The sequence below is a fragment of the Chelonoidis abingdonii genome, chromosome 4 (genome assembly GCF_003597395.2).
Source record: "Chelonoidis abingdonii isolate Lonesome George chromosome 4, CheloAbing_2.0, whole genome shotgun sequence".
NCBI lineage: Eukaryota > Metazoa > Chordata > Testudines > Testudinidae > Chelonoidis > Chelonoidis abingdonii.
The window spans coordinates 24564-49703 of NC_133772.1; the positions used below are offsets into that span (position 1 = coordinate 24564).

General features: G+C 51.5%; 1 protein-coding gene across 1 annotated transcript in view; it reads right to left on the reverse strand.

Annotated features, from left to right (window-relative positions):
- The window catches only part of ATP2A1 (ATPase sarcoplasmic/endoplasmic reticulum Ca2+ transporting 1), a 40511-nt gene that overhangs the window by 10702 nt on the left and 4669 nt on the right, over positions 1 to 25140 (reverse strand). Inside the window, exons 4-16 of the mRNA XM_075064665.1 lie at positions 20019 to 20123; positions 19528 to 19666; positions 18232 to 18312; positions 17606 to 17691; positions 16078 to 16375; positions 15698 to 15864; positions 15512 to 15600; positions 13679 to 13781; positions 7704 to 7835; positions 7263 to 7388; positions 6354 to 6715; positions 4272 to 4364; positions 3492 to 3573 (exon numbers count right to left, since the gene is read on the reverse strand). Of these exons, the coding sequence (XP_074920766.1) occupies positions 3492 to 3573; positions 4272 to 4364; positions 6354 to 6715; positions 7263 to 7388; positions 7704 to 7835; positions 13679 to 13781; positions 15512 to 15600; positions 15698 to 15864; positions 16078 to 16375; positions 17606 to 17691; positions 18232 to 18312; positions 19528 to 19666; positions 20019 to 20123 (1863 nt within the window). The remainder of the gene's footprint in view (positions 1 to 3491; positions 3574 to 4271; positions 4365 to 6353; positions 6716 to 7262; positions 7389 to 7703; positions 7836 to 13678; positions 13782 to 15511; positions 15601 to 15697; positions 15865 to 16077; positions 16376 to 17605; positions 17692 to 18231; positions 18313 to 19527; positions 19667 to 20018; positions 20124 to 25140) is intronic.

Below are 25140 nucleotides of genomic sequence, written 5' to 3' on the forward strand. Positions count from 1 at the left end.
TTGGGAGAGGGTTCTGTGGGGACATTGGGCTAATGAATAGCCCTGCATCTATCTCCCCTGATTTGAGCCTGATAACTCATTGTAGGATTGTAATGCAAATGATTGAACCTGGACACTGTCAAGATTGATACGCGTTCTTGGTATGATTCCGAGTAGAAGACATGACTCAGAGGACGCCCAATTATTAATTAGAGGTGATCACTGGGATGTTAAGCCGTTCTGGACAGCTAGATCTTAAAGCTGATTTCTACAGAGTACTAGCCACCAGTCCTCAAATGACTTCTGCCTTAAGAGCCATGAACTTGAGTTGGTCTCCACGTGTGTGGAGGCATGTTGCATCATATGTTCAATGAGGATTGTGGTGTAAACTCCTGCCATAAAATGAACATGTTGACTAGTTGTTTTCTGCAGATCAGGGCCAAGTCCCGTGTTGTTCACTCTGACGTATCAAAGTCTGATTACCCATTAGGAGAGAAAGTGCATTCTTATCCATAAGGAGATCTGGCACTGGACACTGCTCTAAAATGAGCAAATCTGTTATTGTACCAGTGTGGGTGTTCATAAAGCAGCAAAGATAAGCTATCTAATATGGGTCTCCAATATTTAATAATAAATATGGAGCCTAAATCCTTTTTTGGTTTCTATTTTTGGGTTGTTGTTTAACATGGCAGTTAATTTGGGGGAGGGCATTGTCGTTAATTTGATTTTGATTTTGCTCTATAGTTCTGTTTCTAAAAAAAAGGGAGCAGGAGGATTAATGAATACATATAATCGACTCTAACTATACAATGTTTTCAACACTATTTGCATCTTACTGTGGAATGACAAATCTAAAGATACGATTTTGTGTGATTCGAAATTGTCTCTAATACAGTCATGATCATGTATCTGAACCATTACATTAATGCCAAGAAAAATAGACTGGCTGAAGCACAGAAACATTGTGCGTTAGTTAGAAACATCTCTTGGCACCAGAGGTGCTCTAGACAAATTCTAAACCCCAATGACACTTGCACGTGAATGAAACCCAAAGGTAGGTAGCTGTGAGGATCTGCTCCATATCATCTCTCCAAAATTCCATCTAGACTACAAAGAGATGGATGTCCCAGGATTCACCCCTGTACACAGAACCACATCAGTCTTGTTCCTCAAGATTCCATGGTTTTCTACAGGGAACACATAGGAATGTTAGGGCAAATCACTGTTTGAAGAGACTATGAATTGAGGAGAATTGAAGGAACTTTTAATTCATGTCCCAGGGAGTTTACAGCCAGCACTTTCATGTGCATGCTGTTCACCCCTTAACAAGAACTGAGGGAGTATAAAGATAGCAGAAAACTCAGGCATTCACACTAAGTACTTTTTTTGTTCATATATTGTCACAAGCAGTGTGGGCGGGGGGAACCTGCATGACATGTTATACCTTGACACATAGAACCATTAGAAGTCTATTCGTGGAGATGACTCATGTGGTGTTTAATTACTCAACAGAAGCTCTCTCCGTCAGCATAGAGCAGCTACATGGGAGATCTACAGTGGTGCAGCTAATGGTACAGCTTGTGCACACTGTAAGGTCTCTAGTTGAGACATGTCTAGAGGCTCCATTTATCTGATGAGAGCAACCATATGGGGGTTAATGTGCTTGACTATCTCATTGACTTACACCGGACTTCACACTTTAGTTATTAACCTTAATTTTCAGAGTGTTCTTGTTAGCCATGGCCAGTAACAGACGTTGTGAGGAGAGATAGATGAGATGTGCAAATTAGTCTAAGAAAAGAAGAGAACAATAAAGAGTTACATGGCGATAATATCTCGTACTAGTGGAGGATTATTGAGCTGGAAACAATTGAAGAAAAACGGATCAAGAGAGTGTAGTAGGATGAAAGGAGATTATAAGTCATTCATCACTAGGGGAAGGAGTAGAACAGAGTAATAAAGGAGATGATATTTTAGGGGAAGGAGTCTGTCGCTCGCTGGAGAGAGATATGTGCTTTAGGTTGGCAGGATAGACTCCTTGCAACCATAATTCAGGGATCTCTATAGAATGGAAGGTGAAACACACATCACGAGGGCATGGGGCTGATGCAAGCACCACAAACAGGAGTCAGCCACATCAGAGCTAGCTAGGGGTAATGCTCGTCTTACTAGCCTGCAGTACACTTGGTCCATAGTTACTCTGAGACTGATTGATAAGACAATACTCCAGAGGAAAGGGCATGAGCTAGTACATCAGTTCGTGCAGACATCACTGGGGTAAAAAACAACAAGTCCCTTGACATCATGTACTGCTTAGCATCTACGACTGTGACACGACTTTTCTGCTTTCTCATTACCCTCTTACTTTTCCATATCAGCTGGGAGACGCCACGCAGTGAGCTCTCGGCTTCAGACCGCCTCCGAGACTCAGTCCTTTCCATGATGGCTCGGCCTAATAGGACCTTTTCATACACCTCCTTTATGCCGAGTCAAGGCCCACTTGGCTGGCTCCAATCTCAGCATACAGGAAGAGGATAGCATGACAGGAGTCCTTCACTTCCTATGACTGTGTCGAATTGCATGCTAACTCACTATGATAGAGCTCCTACTGCGCTATCCTCTATATTTCTTGGTACTAGATCCTGGGACCTGGCTCTACCAGTCCCCCTACATCGCTTAAATTGTAGTACGTCGCCTACCGCGGCCCAGAACTGAAGGAACGAGAATCCAGTGGAGCTGAGCTTATCCTCAGACCTATTGGTAGTCCACACCCACACCCACAGCTCAGGCTTTTCTATTGTAGTTTCAGCTTCGCAACCAACTTATCCACTTCTCAAGCTGTGATTTTAGACCATCAGGATCGATCCGGAGTTCCAGCCCCATGCTCTAGCCCCCAGGGCAGTAAAGCTGGCGCTGGTGCCAGCTGCTCTCTTGTGGGCTGGCCTGTTCTTGGGCCCGTTTGGACTGCTCTCACGGGTCTGGTTACATGGCAGGTGAGCTGAGTTCAGGGTTAGCAGTATGGAAGGGATGGAGGACAGAGAAGGGGGTGACACCCTGGTGCCAAACTGGAGCTAGGGGGAAGTACTGTGCCCCATTGGGCAGGACTGGCAATCTGCAACAAATTCATGTCCCGGCTCCAGCGGTGAATCCTGCTGGGAAGGCTCCAGATAACCAGGCCTGCCCATGGCAGGAGCAGCCTACCTTCCAGGTAGTCCGGGCGATAAATTTCACACCTCAATCCAGGGGAGGAATGACGGGAACGAGATTCTTCAGCACCATGAGCCAGTGCGTCAGGTCGCAGGTGTCAGTTTGAAGATCATCTTGGGGGGAAGCAAGGGGTAGGGAGGTCTGGGAGAAACAAGCAGGGGCACATGAGCCTGGGGAACGGGGGAATGCCACAGCCCTGGGGAGCAAGGGCTTCGCGGTGGGGAAGGAGCAGATGGACCTATCTATCACTAGTGGGTGAGAGTAACCCTGCCCCGCCACCACCTGCACATGCACTGGCACAGCACCTCGGCAGGGCCACACTTACGGGCAGGGGAATCGATGTAGAGGATGACGAAAGTGCAAGGGACATGGACAGGCAGTATGGAGCTCAAGCGCCAAGAAATGTTACACCAGGGCGGCAAATCGCACCAGGGACTGGTTCTGCAGACAGGCTGGTGCAGAGAGAGCGGCAAAAGAGTGAGTGGGTGGCAGGCTGGCCGGGGGGGGGGACGCGGGGAGGGGTCCTTGCCTGTTGGAGGGGTTGCAATCTCTAATGGTGACCAGCACAGATAAGGCCATGGTCAGGCAACAGGCGAACAAACACTTCACAATCCAGCCCCTCGAAGTCCACGTTTGTCCTCTGTGCACTGCATGAAATGGGACTGGGGGGAAGGTGGCGGTCAAAATGCAGCCAGCACAGTGCCTGCCAGCCAACTCCTTCCCGCACAGCCCCTCGCATAGGGACACAGAATCCCCTGCCCCCAAGCACATGCCCCCCAGCTCTGCGCTGGGGCCAGCACTGACAGTTGGGGAGAGCATCCAGCTGAGCACCCCCCCGCCACACACACACAACAGCACTAGGCCCCCCAGCTCGTGCTGGGGCATTGGGGCCAGTCACTACAGCTGGGGGAGTGTCCAGCTGAGCCCCACATACACACACTCAGCACAGGCCCCCAGCTCCATGCTGGGGCATTGGACGCAGCATTGATGTCCTGGGGAGAAGCGTCCAGCTGAGCCCTCGCCCACACACAACACAACAACACAGCCACAAGGCCCCCCAGTCTGCACTGGGCGCCAGCTCTCACCAGCCTTGGTGATAGGAGACACCAGGACCATCCTCTGCAATATGAGGAACCACCAAAGGCAGCAGCACCCACTGTAGCAGCTCCAACGTAGCCCTGTGAGCATGAGCAGAGGGGGAAGTGTGAGTGCACACAAATGGATGGGGTTTGCAGGAGAAGGGTGGGAGGACTTTACCGGCCAATGGCCATGTACGGAAAAAGAGCCAAGCCACTGATGAGGCTCCTGGGGCTGCGGGGCGGCTTGTCCATGATGTCCAGATCTGGGGGGTGAAGCCAGGCAGTGCCGGGAGCCCATCAGTCCACCAGGTTCACCCACAGCAGTGCACGGGGATCAGGCTGTCTGGAAGGCCCAGGGCAGCTGTGAGAAAGATACTGTGGGGGAGGAGGGAGAGTGAAGAGACAGAAAGAAAGGCAGAGCTGTGTGTTCGATGGGGGAGGGGGGCAAAGGTGTCCCAGATCCCAGGACAGTGTGGACGCTCAGCTTTTGCAGCAGTTCTAGGGGGCCCCCTTCAGTGTGTCAAACCCCTGAGGTTCTCCCTCTCCCTCCAGGGTCGGCCACGCAGCCTCACCACCTCATTGGACTGAACCCCTGGCTGCAGCTCTTGCTTCTCCATGAGCTCTGCCCAGCGAGTCCCCATTGAGCCAGAGCATGGCAGAAGACGTGCCCACCTGCTCGGACGGTGCCCCTGCGCCCAGCGTGGCAGGGACGTGCCCACGCCTGGCATGCAGTGAGGCGTGTTAGTCACTGGCCACAGCACAGGGAGCCGCTTGGGTAGGCAGAGGGGTGCAGGTTACAGCCCAGTCTGTTCTGGCTCAGCCCAACGCCCCACCAGGCCTGTGGGGGAACCCTTGGGCAGGCCTGTCTGGGAAAGGTTGGAGGCGTGGGGAGGGGAGGGTTCCAGGCTGGTGTGGCTGGGGAGGGGAGGGCTGGCATGGTTGGGGGAGGGAAGGCTGGCATGGCTTTGAGGGAGGGAAAGGGAAGGCGGCATGGCTGAGAGAAGGGGAGGGGAAAGGCGCAATGGCTTGATGGGTGAGGGGAAGGTGGTGTAGGCTGGGAGGGGGGGGTGCACAGATACCAGCTCTCTCCTCCCCCTCCCCAGTTATACAACAGGGGTGCTACAGCCTTGCCCAGGCTGGGCCCAACTGTGCCCACTCAGGTTTCATCCAAGGCCCAGTGAGATTGAGATCAGTTTACAAGCCTCTTGCACTCATGCAGGGGACAGGGGGTCCCAGCTGTCGCCACCCCACCCCCCCAGTACATATCAAGATCAAGGGGACATGGGAGGACGGCTGATGGAGCCACATGAGGGGAGAATCACTGGGGGGAGGGGTTCCTCGTCCCTCCACTGCCTACCCAGCCAAGGTCTCCCATCCTTTAACACCTGCCAGACGCAGCCCTGGGCCTCCCTCTTTCCACTCCCTAGCCCTGGCTCCCTCCTTCCACCCACAGCCCTGGCCCAGCTGCCGACACTTGAGATGCTGCCTCTTCGGGAGCCAACACTGAATCCTTCAAGACTGAATTCCGAGCGGGTCTGGGCCAGGCCTCCGCACAGAAAGGTCATGGTGAAGGACGATGCAAGATGCTGCGCAATGCCTGCTCCCCTCCTGGCCTGAGGAGCCCCAGGCCCCCGCACCCCTGCCAGAGACACAGCGTGGGGACTGTACCCCTGGCCTTTGCCCAGGGACACCTGTCCCCTGGCACGTCCCAGTACTTTGCACGTAGGAGTGATCCAGACTTCACCCCACCCCACTCAAAAGGGGGAAACAGAGGCACAGAGAGCCTGTGGCAGGGTCAGGAATAGAATCCAGGAATCTTGACTCCCAGCGCCCCCCCCCAACCACTAGACCCCACTCCCATCCCAGAGCCAGGGATAGAACCCAGGAGTCCCTGCTCCCAAGCTCTACTCCCATGGGTTTCCCAGGACATACCAGCCTCTCACACTAAAATTTACTCCTCAGTTCCCATGTTATACATAGAGAGCTCCCTTCCTAGCACTGCCCTTCCCCTAGCCTTCTCACACCCCTCAGTCACTCATGGAGTTGCAGTGCTCTCCCCAACCACCCCTCCCCCATTCCCCAAACTACTCTCCAAACAACCCCCAGTCACCCCACTCCCAGCCCCCAACCAACCCCTGCTTCCATCTCCCCAAACCCTCCCCCAAACAAGCCCCACCTGACCCCCCCAACCACTTCCCCACCAGACTCTGGGGGGGAGGCCCGAACCTGACCTCATACTCAACAAACTTGGTGGAGTCCTCCAGCACCATGTCCTCTCTCCTGGGGGGGGTGTCACGCGTGGCCAGGGCCAGGCAGCGCAGTGTGTCCCGCCCCGTCCCCCACTCCTTGATGACGGTCAAGATCTTGTCTTTCACCAGGGGTGCGAGGGGGACACGGGTGGTGCCCACTCGGACATAGTTACAACGGTCGATAACCCCCTCAGGGGCACCCTTTGGGAGCAAGAACATGAGCAAGAGAGAGCGAGAGAGATGGATAGACAGATAGACAAGGATGGACAGAGTGAGGTGGGGCCAGAGCGAGAGATGGCCAGACAGAGCACGAGACAGCCGGACAGAGCGAGAACAGGACAGGCCCAGACAGATGGAGCTTTCGGAACGGGCCGCACTGGACAACTCAGTTCTCCACTGGCAGGAGCTCACCGGGAGACACAGGGAAGCTGGTGCTCAGAGGCCCCTTCTCAGAATTGTGGGGCCACGTGGCTCCCCCTGCTGACAAGCTAGGCCTAGCCTAATAAATAACAGGGGCATTCCAAAAGGGTTTGGATAAAAGACAGAGCATCCAACCCACCATAGCTCTGTGACACTGGGCACCCTGGTTAACATGGGAATGAGAGGAGGTGTCTGGGGAGATAGCTGGGGCACCCTGGTTACCGTGGGAATGAAAGGAGGCGGCTGGGGTTACCCAGGCACCCTAGTTACCATGGTAATGAGAAGAGGCAACTGGGGGATACCCAAGGTATGAGAGCCTGGCACTGACCTTGATGAACATCTTGTTGCTGACAGCTGCGCGGGAGGCCTTGGCGGGGGAGCAGTATACGGACATGGACTTCCTGTCACGGGAGAACTCCAGGGTGAACTCCTTCTTCATTAGCTGCTTAATCACCTGGAGGGGCAGAACAGGGGCTAATGGGGGAGCAGTGACCTCCCAAAAAGCAATGGACATGGAGCTCAGGGCAGCTCCTCCTCCCTGACTCAGGGACCATAGGGAAAATGAGACCACACCAGGAGAGTGTGTTCCCCTGGGGAGCCCAGCACAACACGTCTCCTGCTGGGCCAGGTGGGGGGGGCAGGCATGGGTAGTAGGGGGACAAATGCTCAGAGCTGTAGGCATTGGCATGGTGGAGAGGGGACATTGGGGGTCTTGGAGGGGGCAGTGGGGTGGTATCTGGGGCAAAGGTCCTAGCAGATGAACACTTACAGAGTTGCAGGCATTGGCGCGCTCCACCTTGGACAGGCTCCGCACATCTGTGTTGAAAACATTCATCTTCTCCACCAGGCAGGTCAGCGCCGTCTCGGTGGCTTCCCCCACCTTCTCATAGGCACCCTTGGCCTGGAAGTACATGCAGCAGGTCAGGGACGGGCGTGTCCAGGCAGCAGGGTGGGCATGCGGGATCTGGGTAATACTGGCAGGTGGACAGTGAGATGGGGGATGCAGGTGGCCCTGGAAGGGATGGCACTAGACCAAATGTTACCACAGGAGAAGAGCATCTTCAGCCCCCCACCCCCCACCCCGCATTTGTTAAACTTCTGAATACCTTATATTTTATTGCATTTGTAGACTATTTCACAACTTTGAGGCACAATGTGTATGCATGACTTATCCCCGTCATATAAGACAATAAATTTGCACACTAGGATCTGTAAAATCTGTATTTATTCATGCGATATATAGGCAAATAAACAAAATTGTTTCCTCTAAACTTATAGAAACTTTTTAATTTTAAGAATAACTGAAATGTACTAACATCAAGAAATTGAACTGTGCACTGATATTGGGTGGACCTGTATTAAATAGTGTTACAGTAGTTGACACGGTTAGAATGTTAACCCTAGTATCAGAGGGGTAGCCGTGTTAGTCTGGATCTCTAAAAAGTGACAAAGAGTCTTATGGCATGTGTCTGACGAAGTGGGTATTCACCCACGAAAGCTTATGGTTCAATACGTCTGTTAGTCTATAAAGTGCCACAGGACTCTTTGTCAATGTTAACCCTAGTTCTTTGGTTCAAACAGTCGCTTTTCTCGCTTTTGCCCTTGGAAACTGAAGCACAACGTCAGAGAGATCCAAAGACTGGCCAATGGTATTTTCAAGGGATAAAACAAGCAATGTCAATCTCTCATTGGCCATCATCAATTGAAGATATGTTTTAATGAGCCTGAGCTTTGAAAAGCTGCACTCACCACTCATAACTGTGACCAGCAGCATGAACAGACTCCTCAAAGCTATCCACACATTAGTAAAAGAGTCTTTTAGCTCTACATCATGAATGAATTGGAGAAGTTGGAGTGGAGAGCACTTCCCAAGTGGTAAAATGTTATGGATGTTGTCCAATTTGACATATGTGATGGGGCAAGGCCAGATGGCTACAGTAAAGTACTGAGAAACAGGTATGTTAGCCCCAGGCTAAACAAATCCCTAGGACGATGGTAACCAAATGGCAGTTGCTCCAGGTTAATCAAGGCACCTGGAGCCAATTAAGACCTTTCTAGAAGGCAGTGGATATAGCTACTTTAATTAGAACACCTGCAGCCAATCAGGGCAGGCTAATCAGGGCACCTGGTTTTAAAAAGAGCTCACCCCAGTCAGCGGAGGGAGAGCCAGAAGATAAGGTGGCGAGTGAGGAACAGAGAGAGACAAGAAGGCAAGTGAGAGTGAGAGAGTGTACTGCTGGAGGATTTAGGAGACAAAGCATTATCAGACATAGGAGGAAGATCCTGTGGTGAGATAAAGTAGGTGTTTGCGAGGAGGCCATGGGGAAGTAGCCCAGGGAGTTGTGCTGCACTGCAGCCGTTACACGGAGTATAGTTTTACTATAACGCTGCAATCAACAGGGCCCGGCTGAAATCCGGATAGAGGGCGGGCTCGGTCCAACCTCCAACCTGATCAGACACAGGAGGATTCGACCCAGAACTGTGGAAAGATCACTGAGGTGAGCAGAATCTCCAAGAAGCGCCAGGAACACACAAGATAGAGGAGGAACTTGCACACATAGAGAGTTTGTCATTGATAGTGCAAGTATTCCCCCTGTGTCAGGTATGGTGGAGCGATGTCAGCGTACAATATGTTCAGAGTATTTTCCTGCCGCCAGCAGGGTTATTAAGCGTCATACAAACCTCCCCCCCCAACCCAGATCTTGTCATGGTGCTTCAGTTGTCCAAACCTTCTCTTCATTTGGACTCAACAAGTGTTCAATGAGTGAGCAAATCAACTCCCCGTTGAATTTTTTCTTCTGAGCAGATCCCATCCTTCAATCTCTACCTTGTAACCAAACTGTCTCTTTCTCCGGTGAATACAAGTTTCCTTTAAGAGAGCTCAACTCAAGTTTCTGCTCATTTCTTTGGCAGCAATGATGGCATCTGCAAATCCGTGTCTCTTTAGACCACAGCAAAATCAAGGCACTTTTTATCAAAGTAGTTGCGATGCAATGTCCATGATTGAGATTCTAATGCCGTGGCCTACAATGTTTGCTGGAAACAGGATATTCGTGCCAAACACAACTGAGACCAGACATTGAAGTCAGTGATCTGGTTTGCCCAGGCTTGCACCTCATGCTGCATTCTGTCTTGCTTTACCCGACTGCGCCAGTTCCATCAGGAATGTGAATCAATCACTTGGTACTCACTGCCTCTCGCTGTCAATGCAACTCTCCCAGCGAGTGTCACTTAGCAGCTTCACCGTCAGATTCATAACATTGTCTGTAGGATCCACCTATAGTTGATGCTGAAAACCAAACGTATATCCTTTGCAGTACTCCAAAGAGAGATACTGAATGTAAAGATGACGACACTGCATCTGACATAACAGGCTGAGGGAATGGCAGCCACAAGGCAATGAAGAAAGCCCTTGGATTCAGCACAAGGATCTTTCATGGACACCATTTTCTCTTCCTTTCATGTTCGTGCCATTGTCATAGCTGTGGCCACAGCATCCTGAAGCTTCTTAGAATATAAGAAGTAGGGTTGGAAGAGACCTCAGGAGGTCATCTAGTCCAACCCCCTGCTCAAAGCAGGACCAACACCAACTAAATCATCCCAGCCAGGGCTTTGTCAAGCCTGACCTTAAAAACCTCTAAGGATGGAGATTCCACCACCTCCTTAGGTAACCAGTCCAGTGCTTCACCACCCTCCTAGTGAAATAGTGTTTCCTAATATTCAACGTATACTTCCCCCACTGCAACTTGAGACCATTGCTCCTTTTTCTGTCAACTGCTACCACTGAGAACAGTCTAGATCCATCCTCTTTGGAACCCCCCTTCAGGTAGCTGAAGGCTACTATCAAATCCCCCCTCACTCTTCTCTTCTGCAGACTAAATAAGCCCAGTTCCTTCAGCCTCTCCCCGTAAGTCATGTGCTTCAACCCCTAATCATTTTTGTTGCCCTCTGCTGGACTCTCTCCAATTTGACATCCTTTCTGTAGTGGAGGGCTCAAAACTGGATGCAATACTCCAGATGTGGCCTGACCAGTGCTGAATAGAGGGGAATGATCACGTCCCTCGATCTGTTCACAATGCTCCTACTAATGCAGCCCAATATGCCATTAGCCTTCTTGGCAACAAGGGCACACTGTTGACTCATATCCAGCTTCTCGTCCACTGTAACCCCTAGGTCCTTTTCTGCAGAACCGCCTCTTAGCCAGTCGGTCCACGGACTGTAGCAGTGCATGGGATTCTTCCGTCCTAAGTGCAAGACTCTACACTTGTCTTTGTCATCAGGTTTCTTTTGGCCCAATCCTCCAATTTGTCTAGGTCACTCTGGACCCTATCCCTACCCTCCAGCATATCTACCTCTCCCCCCAGCTTAGTGTCATCCACAAACTTGCTGAGGGTGCAATCTCATCTTATTTTATTCTCATTCAAAACATTCATAAATAGTTCTGTTAGGCCTTTTCCAGTAGAGTCAGCCACAGACCGGAAATAGATGCAGTGTTCCTTTACTTGGATACAGCCACCATCGTCGTCAACAAATCTTACTGTAAATGGCATCTTTCACTGTGACCACTGGGAGTGCAGTCCATTATTACAGCGGAGAACTTCGCTTTGCTGAGCTGCATCAATATGGTATGAAGCACCTTCCTTGCCATAAAGTTAATCAAGTCATTTTGAATTGTTTTGCTACAGTAATGGTCCATTGCGTCTTTACAAACTACTCCTCGTAAGTGCTCATGCATGACATTGTATTACCCAACGAGCTCTACCAAACCAAGGAAATGACTGTTATGTTCAGTGAACAACTTATCCGAGGAGCCTCAGAAAGATAAATTATTCTTTGCAAGGAAGAGCATCAGTGGGGGTCGGGGGATAGGGAGGGCATTGCCCCCCCAAAAGAGGCGAGGTGGGGAGAGTTACATGGGGTCATGTGTCATTTCATGCCCCCATTTCTGCAAGCTCGGAGCTGCCATAGGAGGGCAGGGGAAAGGGGGCTCTGTCCTTCCCACACTGTGCCTCCCTATCCCACCCTCTGCACATGGAGCAGCTGCTCTCCAGGTTTCTGCCTTGGCAGCTGCATGCTGCCTCCTGGGTCCTAGTGCCTGCCTATTTCCTGTACAAGCATAAGTGCCTGTGCAGACAGGGCAGGGCAAGAGGTGGGCTGGGAGGAAAGAGACAGTGGGGAAGGGGGTGGGATCAGGCAGAGGAAGAGAAGGGGAGGGATATGGGGCATGGGACAGTGGGGAGTGGAAGTGGGAGGGGATGGGGAAGAGAAGGGGATATGGGAATGGGCGGGGCGGGGGGAAGCAGGAGCCTGGCATGTAGCATCCCCAAGACAGCAGCAGCAGCCCCAGCAGGGAGCAGCAACATGGAGTGCCAGAGTGGCTCCCAGCAGCAGCTGGAGCTCCTCTTTTAAGCGGTCCCATCCCCCAAGCCAGTGAACCAAGGGAACTGGCTTCAGTGTGTGCATATATGGTTTGCCCCTCCACCTCCAATATAACAGTCACTCTACATCTATGAGGAAGAGGGTGGTTGAGATCAGATGCTCGAGCATGTTCCTCCAATACTGTGCTGCTACATTACTAATGCGCTGGCTTTCTGCACCTGTGCATTTATTTAGCTTGAGCCTGGATTCGACCTCCATCCATTTGGAGTAGGCTGTAAAATGGCTGAGTGACTTTTCATGTTGCTTCAGAACATCAGCTAAGTTATGCCAGTAACTGTACCCAGAAAATGCAAGCAACGATTTGGCATTCTTGTCAAATGTTTTGCAACAAAACCAGAACACTTTGTCAGTTGCTTTCAAGTAAACTAGCCAACGCCGATTCAGTTTCTCACCATTCTCAAGCACTCTATCGCAGCATGACTTTGAAAAGTGTCACTTCTGCTCATTTACTGGAAATATCATATCCTCGATTTTCCCTGCCCTGTTGAAAATTGTACGATCCATATTGGCAAAGTTTAGGATTGCCAGCCATGAAGCAAGGTCTGACGTATCGAGTTGTGGTGTGCAATTTTTCTCACTGCTGTTTCATCATGGGAGGCTGATTCTTCTTTATCATTTCTCGCCTTTTAATATAAACCAGATTTTTCTTTGTCATTACTTTCCTTCCTTTTCATGTGAGCCACGTTCTTCTTTATCTTCACTCGCCTTTATGCCAACAGGAAAACTGGATGACTGTCCACCACTTTCCTCACATTTCCATTGCTTATCTTCCAGTAAATCCACTAATTCCTTAGTAATAGGCCCTCCATCATTTCTTGTTACTAACAACAAAAAACAGCACCCTTAGCCCAGTGCCCCACAAGCCCGAAACCCCAGGGGTCCCTGGGCTGCCTACCTCTAAATCTGGCCCTGGGTCCAGGTAGGAGTGAGAAGGATGAGGGGTGAGGTTGACCCAAGAGGGGGAAAGCCAAGGTGATCCAGCTGGGATAGGGCATGCGGGGTGCAGGGTGACCTGAGGGGTGCAGGGTGACCAGGGTAGGTCAGGAATGGAGGGTGCAGGGTGACCCAGGCAGAGTGGAGAATGGGGGATGCCGGGTCACACAGGTGTGATGGAGAATGGGGGTTGCAGGGTGACCTGCTGGGTGCAGGGTGAGTCAGGCAGGGCAGGGAATGGAAGGATGCAAGGTGATCTGAGGGGGTGCAGGGTGACCGAGGCAAGGTGGGGAATGGGGGCTTGAGGGTGATCCAGGCAGGTTGGGGAATGGGGGGGTGCAGTGTGGTCCAGGCAGGATGCGGGGCATTCACCTCATTGTAATCCAGGGAGGAGTCATTGCAGAGGGCACAGATAGTGGCCAGTTCAACCAGCCCATCGTACTGCCCAGCCTTCACATGCTTGTCATTCTTCAGCCTGCAGAGACACAGGGAAGGGGAGTGAGGGGGAGATGAGATTTGGGGAAGAAAGGGGGGTGCACAGAGATGGGGAGGGGGAGGCAGGGACACACAGAGATGGGGAGAGAGGGGACACCAGCTAGCAGCAACAGAAGGATGATGACAAGTTTTCACAGCGGGATGGTCAAAGGCAGGGTGGAGTCATGGGGATGCTGGGAGTGTGGGGGTTGCACGGTGGCTGAGGATAGTGGGGGTCAGGGTCATGAGAGATGCTAGAGTTAGGGATGTCGGGGTCATGGGCGATGCTGGGACTGGGAGTGTCAAGGTTTGACACCCTGTACCCCCATGTTCAACACTTTTATATGGTTATGATATATTTAGTGCAAAGTATACCTTGTGAGGTATCATTTGAAAACTCATAATCTACTGAACGCCATTGTCCTGTTAAAATGTATGGAAAAGCACTCCATGTAAAATGATGAGATTGTACTATATGTGTGTTGCTAAAATATGCTGTAATTCTGGAGAACACCCACAGACTAACTCCCCAGAAAAAACAAAAACAAAAAGAATGAGCACAAGTGCTAGAGAGCCATTACCTGTTTAACTGGGCATTCAAAAGACAGGGAGGGGGGGGAAGGTATAGGCAAAAGAATTTACAATTCATATGAAGGACAGTTTGCAGACTACATATGCAATGGAACTGCCTAACCCCATGACTCAGCAAGGATTTTTCCAGCACAAGGGGTTGGGGTATAAGAATAAAGAACACACAAATTACTACTCCTCCCCTACCTCTACTCATGGCTATAAGATTGCTTGAAAGAAAATAGGAGAACTGGCTGAGGCGGGGGGGTCCTGACTGGAAGGCTTTCCAGTTAGCATGGTCTGCTGGAAGTTTTTGGGTGGGAGAAACCTTTTTGGTTTAAACTATTAGCCTGGGTAAAATTTAGGAAATAGTTGTGTGCTTATCTTGTATTTCTGTAACCTATTCTGACCTTTGTTCCTTAACACTTATAATCACTTAAACTCTCTCATTCTCTGGTTAATAAACTGGTTTTATTGTTCTGTCTAAACCAGTTGAAGTGTTAGGGGAATCTCTAGTCAGGTTAACAAAAGCTGGGGCACAATCATTCCTTTTGATGGAACGATGGACTGTTCATGAGTGTCAAGTATCAGAGGGGTAGCCGTGTTAGTCTGAATCTGTAAAAGCAGCAGAGAATCCTGTGGCACCTTATAGCCTAACAGACGTTTTGGACAGTTCAGGGTTGGGGTCCGGAGCAGTGTAACGTGCACATTTCTGGGGTGCAAGGCTGGGGCTAAGGATTTGCAGGTCGTAGTTCAGGAGTGATTGGGAGCACATTCATGTAACTTTGCTGGGAGTGACTGTACATGCTCATGGCTGCGTGTGCGCAGAGCCTAGAGAGGCTGCTTGTCACTAGCAAGACTGTGTAAGAGGCACCATGGGCTGGAGAGTTAAGGCGACACAACAGTTTAGTGGTTCAGGTTGTACCCTAGGGTGTGTCACATGGGGTCAAGGGAATGTCAGGAGTTATGAGGCATGCTGGGGTTGGGGTATGTCAGGGGTCAGGGGGTGCTGGGGTTGGGGATGTCAAGGGCCATGGTGGATGTTGCGGTCAGGAGAATGCTGGGAGTCCGGAGATGCTGGTGATGACAGGGACCATGGGGATGCTGAGGTTGGGAGTGTCAGGGAAAGTGGGATGTCGGGGAATATTGGGGATCACTCACACTTCTCCCTCAGGGGCATAGGTGGAGCCGGTGATGCTGAACTCATTCAGGGAACAGACATCTCCCTCCACCTTCTCAATGACAAACATCTGCCAAGAGACAGAGAGAGACAGGTCAGGGTGGGCGGCCCAAGGCGCTGTGTGGCGGGGACACAGGGGGCTGTCCAGGGAGCGGGGCGCCCCTCACCTTGCACACGGACATCTGGTTGGTGGTGAGGGTGCCGGTCTTGTCAGAGCAGATGACTGAGGTGCAGCCCAGCGTCTCCACAGACGGCAGGCTCCGAACAATGGCGTTCTTCTTGGCCATGCGGCGGGTGCCCAGGGCCAGGCAGGTGGTGATGACGGCAGGGAGACCTGCAGGGGAGGGGAGCAGAGGTTAATCCCAGCGTGTTACCATGGAGTCACTGCCAGTGCCTACTCTGGACCAGGAAGGGGCAGGGCCAGGAACATTTGGAATCTGTTCACCTCCAGAGGGCTGCTGGGACTCAGAAGGAGCCCGGACACACAGCCCCTGGAATGGCTCCGAAGTGCAGGCAGACGCCAGGCCCCGCAGCCGCATAGACTGACCTTCAGGAATGGCGGCCACGGCCAGGGCCACGGCGATCTTGAAGTAGTAGATGGCACCGCGGATCCAGGAGCCACCGTGGACGGGGTCATTGAAGTGGCCAATATTGATGAGCCAGACGGCCACGCAGATGAGCGAGATGACCTTGGACAGCTGCTCCCCGAACTCATCCAGCTTCTGCTGCAGCGGCGTCTTCTCCTGCTCTGTGGCCACCATTTCATCCCGGATCTTTCCGATCTCGGTGCCCACCCCTGTGGCAATGACGATGCCCACAGCCTTGCCAGCTGCCACATTGGTGCCCTGCAGGGGGAGACAGCAAGGGGGGTTGGCAGAGGAGGAGAAGCAGCGGTACCAACAGGGAGTGTGCACGGAGACCCCGTGGAGCCCAGGACAGGGGACCGGGGCAAAGCTCTGTCTGGCCTGCAGGGCTGGGGGCAGTGGTGTCCCCCAGGGGCAGGTCTCTAGTCTGGGGATGACCCTGAGCTGTAGCTTTTGGTTGTGGAGATGCAGGGCGGGGGTGACCGTGGGGGTAGCTCTCTGGCTGGGTGCAGGGTGGGGATGACCTGGGGTAGCTCTCTGGCTGGGTGCAGAGTGGGAGTGACTCCAGTTGGGATGCAGGGTGGGGCTAACATGAAGCAGAGGATTTTCTTAATGGTTTTCATGAACACTATGAGTGCCTCAGTTTCCTGCATGCTGTGTGTGTAACAGGGGGGTGGGTGAGGGGGTTTGTTGTTGCAGAAGACCAGGTGTGACTTTGCCTAGCAGCCTGGACCCCAGACAATGGCCTGGAGCTTGGGTACCCTAGCAACTGGTGACTGTGAACCGGCCCCCAAGCTTGGAAGTCAGGCAGTTCAGGCTACTGGGAGGACAATGGCCTGCGGAGAGAGGACCCTGGTGACCTGACCAGCTGGTTCCAGCCAGAGGGGAACAAAGGATGGAAGAGAGGAGGTCCCAGGTGACATGTTTGCCCAGGACCAAACACAAAGGACAAGGAGGGACTGAGGGGACAGGTGATATAGGAGGCTTGGCTGGAAGGAGGGGGCTGCTGGACCTGGGAGAATGAGAACAGCCAAAGTCCACCTGGATGGGGACAGACCTAGCTGGGCCCTGAGAACTGCCTGGGCTAGGTTCAGACACTCAATAAATCTCCTGTGTGACGCTGGCTGAGAGTCGCTGCAAGCTACAGATTGGGGGGCATTGCTTCCTCTGGGAATGGAGGCCTCGGAGGTCCAGAGAGAGGGAACTCCATGAGGGGGCCCAACAGCAGAGACAGTGGTACTGATGGCTCAGAAAGGTAAGGTTCCAGGAGATGCTGGAGCCCAGAGCTTAACACCTGTGATAGAGTGGACCCCCGAGAAGGGCTGTCACACTGAAGGGGTGTCCTCCCAGGGGCCGTACGGAGCCAAGAGAGCACAGGGCCTGGGAATCCATGTTAGAGGGTGATCTGGGGGGCAACTCTCTGGCTGAGAGGGCAGAGGGGCAGCCCTTAGCATGGGGGGAGTGATGTTCAAGCCCTTGTGCAACATTCACCGAGAAGAGCATGTTCTTCTTGTCCTGGTTGACAGCGCGAGGGTCCGGGACAGGCTCCGTGTGCTTGATAACAGAGACCGACTCACCTGGCAGGAGGAGCAGAGAGGGCTGAGCACATGGTACGAGGGCACCAGGAGTCCTGCCAGACAGACACCCAGACATCCCCACCACATGGACAGATGGGCACCCACAGATGCAAACAGGCCCAGACACATGGACACACAGGGAGCAGAACAGGAACTTAGAGATGGCCTCCTCCCTCCACCCCAGCGAGACTCACTCACCCACTGACCGACACACAGACACAGTCAGAGAGGCAAAGTCACCCTTAGAAACACCCCTACCCACACACAGTGACACATACACAAACATCTCCTAGACACCCCCCAACGTACACCTCCCCCCAGACACACACACACACCAGCTGCACTGGCTACAGACTCACAATCACAAGCTTGTATTTCTCATGGCTGCCTCGCAGTTCTGTCCCTTCCAGCTCAGTTTTGTTGCTCTTAGGCCCCCAGCCCAGTTCTTTCCCACCCCAGACCAGCCCCCACCCCAGTTCTTTTCCTCTCAGCCCAGCTCCCCGGGCTGGTTCTGCCCCCCCCCCCCGCCAGCCCCTGTACCTGTCAGAATGGACTGGTCCACACGCAGGGTGGTGGATTTGATGGAGATGATGCGGATATCAGCTGGCACCTTGTCACCCACTGCAGGGAGAGGCACAGGACACGCTGTGATGGATGGATGGGGGGGAAGGGGTGTCCCCACTACCAGAGTCTGGAGGGCAGACCCTGCATCCCACCCCCTCTCAGCAAGGCTGCAGGGGATGCTCAGGTCAAAAGGGTGAGGGGGCTGTGTGACTTTGGGTTGAGAGTGTTGGAGCAGCATCTCGGGGAACATGGCCCCTGGGTGTCAGCAACACACAACACTGGGCGAATGCATGGCGGGAGGGAGCCAGACAGCCAGGGGTGTGGAGGAGGTTATACAGGGAGAGGAAATGCTGGATCTTCTCTCCCTGTCCATGCCTAGCCAGGGTACCAGTCCCTCTATTCCAGCTGGGGATCAGGCCCCCCGGCAGTGTAACCCTAGCCGCTCCCCTGTGCTGGGACCCTTCCTGTCAGCTCAGTAAGTGTCTCCCTCCTCCCACCTCTCCGGCGGTGCCCTCTATATCCTACCGGCCCTGTCCTCGTAAGCCTGGCTCATCACATTCCTGCAGCCCTGGCCGCTTGGCACTGCCATAGAAGGAGTTCCCGGTGCCCCAGCCCCCCCACCCCTTTGCCCAGGGGGCTCTCAAGGAGATGGCGAGGTCAGGGCTCCCGGCTGGCTGGCTGGCACAGCTGGGGGCACTGAGAAGGGGGATATAAGGTCATCCCCCCAGCCTGCAGGGAGGGGCAGAGACAGGGTTGGTGTGGGGGATAGAGGGTCTCTCCCCCCAGGCTGGGGGGGGCAGTGGCATGATAGAAGCATTGGCTGCAGCCCAGGTCCAGGAACACCTGTCACTGAACAAGTGCAGTGCAAAGGGGATTCCACGGGGCTCCACTTTCAGCTGGGGCCAGGGACTGTCTGTTCCCAAACACCCGCCTCCCAGCACATGGAGAATGAGGCTGCGTCTGCCCTACAAGCTGGGGTCAGGGCAGGCTGGGGCCAGGCAGTAAACAAGGCTGAGAGCTGCTGGGAGGCCCTGCTTAGCCAGCCCCCACTGCCCCTGACACCCTCGCAGAGGGGAAGGGTGAAGAGCGTTGGTGATCCTCCAAGGGCATTGTGGGTAATCATGGCACCAGCATGATTGGGATGTCATCCCTGATCCTTCAATCCTCAGCGCACAGGGTGTGTTTAACCATTGCCTTGAGAATGCCCCCTGCCCTTTGCCCCATGGTGCCTTCAGCACCTTGAACCCCATGTGCTCACGGCCACACACTCACCAGCCACCTCGGCAATGTCGCCGGGGACCATGTCCCGGGCCTTGATTCTCTGCACAGACTTCCTATCTGCACGGTACACCTTGCCCATCTCGGGTTCATACTCCTTCAGGGCCTCGATGGCGTTTTCAGCGTTCCTCTCCTGCCAGGGCAGCACAAACAGTCACACCCACCTGCCCACAGCCCCCAAGTGCTGGGTGTACTGCGACCAGCACTGAGATATAGGTTGGGATGCAGGGGGCTGTTTATACAGCGATCCGTCGCTTGGTGTTGAGGTGCGGCCACCTCTGGGGTGGGGCACTGGGGCTGTTTACACAAAGGCCCATGGCCAGTGCCAAGACGTAGCCCCCTTCTAGGATGAGACATTGACATCAACAACCCTTCTAAGTCGCCTGCCCTATCTCCTGGGTCACTTCAGTACTCTCCCATCCAGATACTGATCTGTCCTGACCCTGCTTCGCACATAGAGAGGGTGGTCGCTGGCCCTTGGTTACCTGCCAGACTCCTACGATGGCATTGGCGATGAGGATCAGCAAAATGACGAATGGCTCCACAAATGCAGTGACTGTCTCCTCGCCTTCCTCAAACCAGGCCAGCACCTATGAGAGGCAGAGCCACAGCCAGGGTCACGCCTGTATGAGCTACAGCACAGCACAAGTCACCCTTCCCACCCCATGGCCAGGGAGTTACAGCTCTCCATTGCCCTCCTCCACAGAGCTACACTCTCCCTCACACTCCCCACACACCCTTGAATGCTACTCCCCTTCCACCCACAGCCATAGCCCCAAAGCTTCACCACCACCCTCCCCCCCACAGAGTTCTACACCCCTCCCATCCACATGGCCAGAAAGCTACACTTCTTACTTCCTCTCCCCCTCCACAGAGCCACACCCTTCTCACCCACATGGCCAGAGAGATACATCACCCCCTTGCATTATACGCTTCCACATGCACACACAGAATTACACTCACACCGTGCTGTACCCCTCCCCTGTCCTCCACAGAGCTATGCCCACTTAGACACACAGCCAGAGTTCTATACCCTTCACACCACATAGCAAAAGTGCTACACCCCTCCACAACTCTACACCCTCCCCCAGACACACAGACAGTTCTGCACCTTCTCTGTCTCTCACACCACACATACATAGTGCTACACCTCTCTCCTTCCCCCACCTAGCTGCACACCTCCCACAGATGCTCAGAGCGCTACAGTTTCTTAGACACACAGCCAGAGCACTACACCCCCCCTACTCCCCAAGAACTACATGTCTCTCTCACATACATCCCACACAGAACTCCCCACACGCATCGTGAACACTACACTCCAGCCCATGCACTCGGAGCATTATAGGCCTTCCCATTTGCACACACAGTGCACAACGCCCTGTCTCATACTCCCTCACGTAGCTACCTAGCTCTCAACACTCATTAGTCTCTCGGGTATTTCTATTATAATGGACTCTTGCCCCAGGTGCTACACAGACCTCAACTGAGATCAGGAGTCCCCTTAAGCCAGGAGTTTTCAAACTGGGAGTTGGGACCCCTTGAGGGGGTCATGGGGTTATTACATGGGGGTCATGAGCTGTCAGCTTCCACCCCAAACCCCACTTTGCCTCAAGCATTTATAATGGTGTTAAATATATAAAAAATATTTTTAATTTATTGGGGGGGGGGTTACACTCAGAGGCTTGTGATGTGAAAGGGGTCACCAGCAGAAAAGTTTGAGAACCACTTCCTTAAGCCAAGTGCTACACAGACCCTGCCTAGGATCCGGGAGGGTATGGGGGTGGATGGATGGATGGATAGCTAGATATACAGCTAGATAGCAGTAGGGATACTACCAACCACCTGACCCAGATGGTGACTTTGAAATGCTCAGGGAAATTAGAGAGGCTATAAAAATAAAAAACTCAATAACAATGTGAGATTTCAACTACCCCCATACTGGGTACGTGTCACCTCAGGACAGGATGCAGAGATACAGTTTCTTGACACCTTAAATGCTTGATTCTTAGAGCAGCTAGTCCTGGAACCCACCAGAGGAGAGGCAATTCTTTATTTAGTCCTAAGTGGAGCACAGGATCAGGTCCAAGAGGTGAATGTAGCTGGACCGTTTGGTAATAGTGACCATAATATAATGAAATTTAACATCCCTGTGGCAGGGAAAACACCACAACAACCCAACCCAGTACCATTTAATTTCAGAAAGGGCAGCTACACAAAAATGAGGATGTTAGTTAAACAGAAATTAAAAGGTTCGGTGCCAAAAGTAAGATCTCTACAACCTGCATGGAAACTTTTTAAAGATACCATAATAGAGGCTCAACTTAAATGTATAACCCAAATTTAAAAACATAGTAAAAGAGCCACCATGGCTAAACAACAAAATAAAAGAAGCAGTGAGAGACAAAAAGGCATCCTTTAAAAAGTGGAAGTTAAATCCTAGTGAGGAAAATAGGAAAGAGCATAAATTCTGGCAAGTGAATTGTAAAAATATAGTTAGGAAGGCCAAAAAAGAATCTGAAGAACAGCTAGCCAAAGATTCAAAAAGTAAGAGCAAAAACATTTTTAAGTACATCAGAAGCAGGAAGCCTGCTCGACAACCTGTGGGTCCACTAGATGATCAAGATGCTAAAGGAGCACTCAAGGACGATAAGGACATTGCTGAGAAACTAAATGAATTCTTTGCATCGATCTTCACGATTGAGGATCTGAAGGAGATTCCTAAACCTGAGCTATTCTTTTTAAGTGACAAATCTGAGGGACTGTCCCAGATTGAGGTGTCATTAGAGGAGGTTTTGGAACAAATGGATAAACTAAACAGTAATAAGTCACCAGGACCAGATGGTATTCACCCAAGAGTTCTGAGGGAACTCAAATGAGAAATTGGAGAACTACTAACTGTGGTTTGTAACCTCTGATTTAAATCAGCTTTCTGTACCAAATGACTGGAGGATAGCTAATGTGACGCCAATTTTTAAAAAGGGCTCCAGAGGAGACCCTGGCAATCACAGGCTGGTAAGTCTGTCTTCAGTACTGGACAAACTGATTGAAACTGTAGTAAAGAACAAAATTGTCAGACACACAGATGAACATAATTTGTTGGGGAAGAGCCAACATGGTTTTTGTAAGGGGAAATCATGCCTCACCACTCTAATAGAATTCTTTGAGGGGGTCAACAAGCCTGCGGATAAGGGGGATCCAGTGGATATACTGTACTTAGATTTTCAGAAAACCTTTGACAAGGTCCCTAACCAAAGGTGCTTAAGTAAGCTGTCATGGGAAGGTTCTCTCATGGATCAGTAACTGGTTGAAAGATAGGAAACAAAGGGTAGGAATAAATGGTCAGTTCTCAGAATGGAGAGAGGTAAATAGTGGTGTCCCCCACGGGTCTGTACTGGGACCAGTCTTATTTAACATATTCATAAACGATCTGGAAAAAGGGGTAAATAATGTGGTGGCAAAATTGGAAGATGATACAAAATTACTCAAGATAGTTAAGTCCCAGGCAGACTGCGAAGAGCTACAAAAGGATCTTACAAAACTGGGTGACTGGGCAACAAAATGGCAGATGATATTCAGTGTTGATAATGCAAAGTAATGCACATTGGAAAACATAATCCCAACTATACATATAAAATGATGGGGTCTAAATTAACTGTTACCACTCAAGAAGGAGATCTTGGAGTCATCGTGGATAGTTCTCTGAAAACATCGGGCTGGTCTACACTACGGGGTAAAATCGATTTTAGATATGCAATTTCAGCTACGTGAATAACGCAGCTGAATACGAATATCTAAAATCGATTTACTCACCCGTCCTCACCGCGCGGGATCGATGTCCGCGGCTCGCCATGTCGATTCCGGAACTCCGTTGGGGTTGGTGGAGTTCCGGAATCGATATAAGCGTGCTCAGGGATCGATATATCCCGTCTAGATTAGACGCGATATATCGATCCCCGAGCAATCGATTTTAACGCGCCGATACAGCGCGTAGTCTAGACGTGGCCATCTATACAGCAGCAGTCAAAAAAAGTGAATGGAATGTTGGGAATCATTAAGAAAGGGATAAATAATAGGACAGAAAATATTATATTGCCTCTATATAAACCCATTGTACGCCCACATCTTGAACACTGCGTGCAGATGTGGTCGCCCCATCTCAAAAAAGATCTATTGGAATTGGAAAAGGTTCAAAAAAGGGCAACAACAAAAATAGTTAGGGGCATGGAACAGCTTCAGTGTAAGGAGAGATTAATAGTATTGGGACTTCTCAGCTTGGAAAAGAGATGACTAAGGGGGGATAGGATAGAGGTCTATAAATTCATGACTGTTGCAGATAAAGTAGGTAATAAAGTATTATTTACTCTTTCTCATAACACAAGAACTAGGGGTCACCCAATGGAATTAATAGGCAGCAGGTTTAAAACAAACAAAAGAAAATATTTCTTCATGCAACACACAGTCTGTGGGACTCTTTGCGAGAGGATGCTGTAAAGGCCAAGACCATAACAGTGTTCAAAAAAGAACTAGATAAGTTCATAGAGGATAGGTCCATCAATGGCTATTAGCCAGGATGAGGAGGGATGGTGTCCCTAGCCTCTCTTTGCCAGAAGCTGGGAATGGGTGACAGGGAATGGATCACTTGATGATTCCCCATTCTGTTCATCCTTCTTGGGCACCTGGCACTGGTCACTGTTGGAAGACAGGATATTGGGCTAAATGAACCTTTGTTCTAACCCAGTCTGGCCATTCTTATAAGATAGATAGATAGATAGATAGATAGATAGATAGATAGGGTATATGATGAGATCCCTGGGTGCAACATGGCACTGTGGGACTGCTGTGTCCCCTTAACTCACTAAGCTGGGTTGTCTCTCACAATGCCTCACTGGTGACAAGCAGCAAACCCCTCCTAGTGCTGTTTCCACTCAGTACAACCACATATGGAGCCCCACACCCAGCTAGATTGCATGAATGCTCCCAGAGTCATTCACAAATCACACAGACCAAGGCAACCACCAAATCACCCCAGCTCCCAGCCTTGTACCACTGTCATAAACCATCTGGCACCGCTCAAGACCTTTTCTTGAGCAATGCAAGTTTATTAATTGTTTCACCACTTCTTCAGTGGAAAGTGGGCATACACCAGCCTTTGTGACCTGGGCAGGTTTACCGAGCACTTCAGTCAAACTCACTGATAAGGAAAAACATTAGAGAAAGTTTATTGATTTCAAAAGACGGATTTTAAGTGATTATAAGTGATAGGCAAAAAGTCAGAGAGTGGTTACCCCTCCCTCCATCTATCTATCTATCTCCATACACACTCATCAATCTATCTTACCCCAAAATAGAATCTTTTTCTGGCTCATCCCCTCTACCTGGTCACAATCAGCTTGGTAAGTGGCAGGTTTACTGCCCCAGGGCTCCTGAGGTGCTGGGGTGTCACCTCCTGCTGCTCTGACTCTGGGGATGGTTGGATTTCACCCACACACCCTGCACAGCTAGGTGCACAGACGCATCCCACACCTACAGCAATGCACCCCACCCCTACTGAGCAAAGCACCCCTGCACCGAGAGTACACCCTCAGGCATGCACACATGCACAGCACA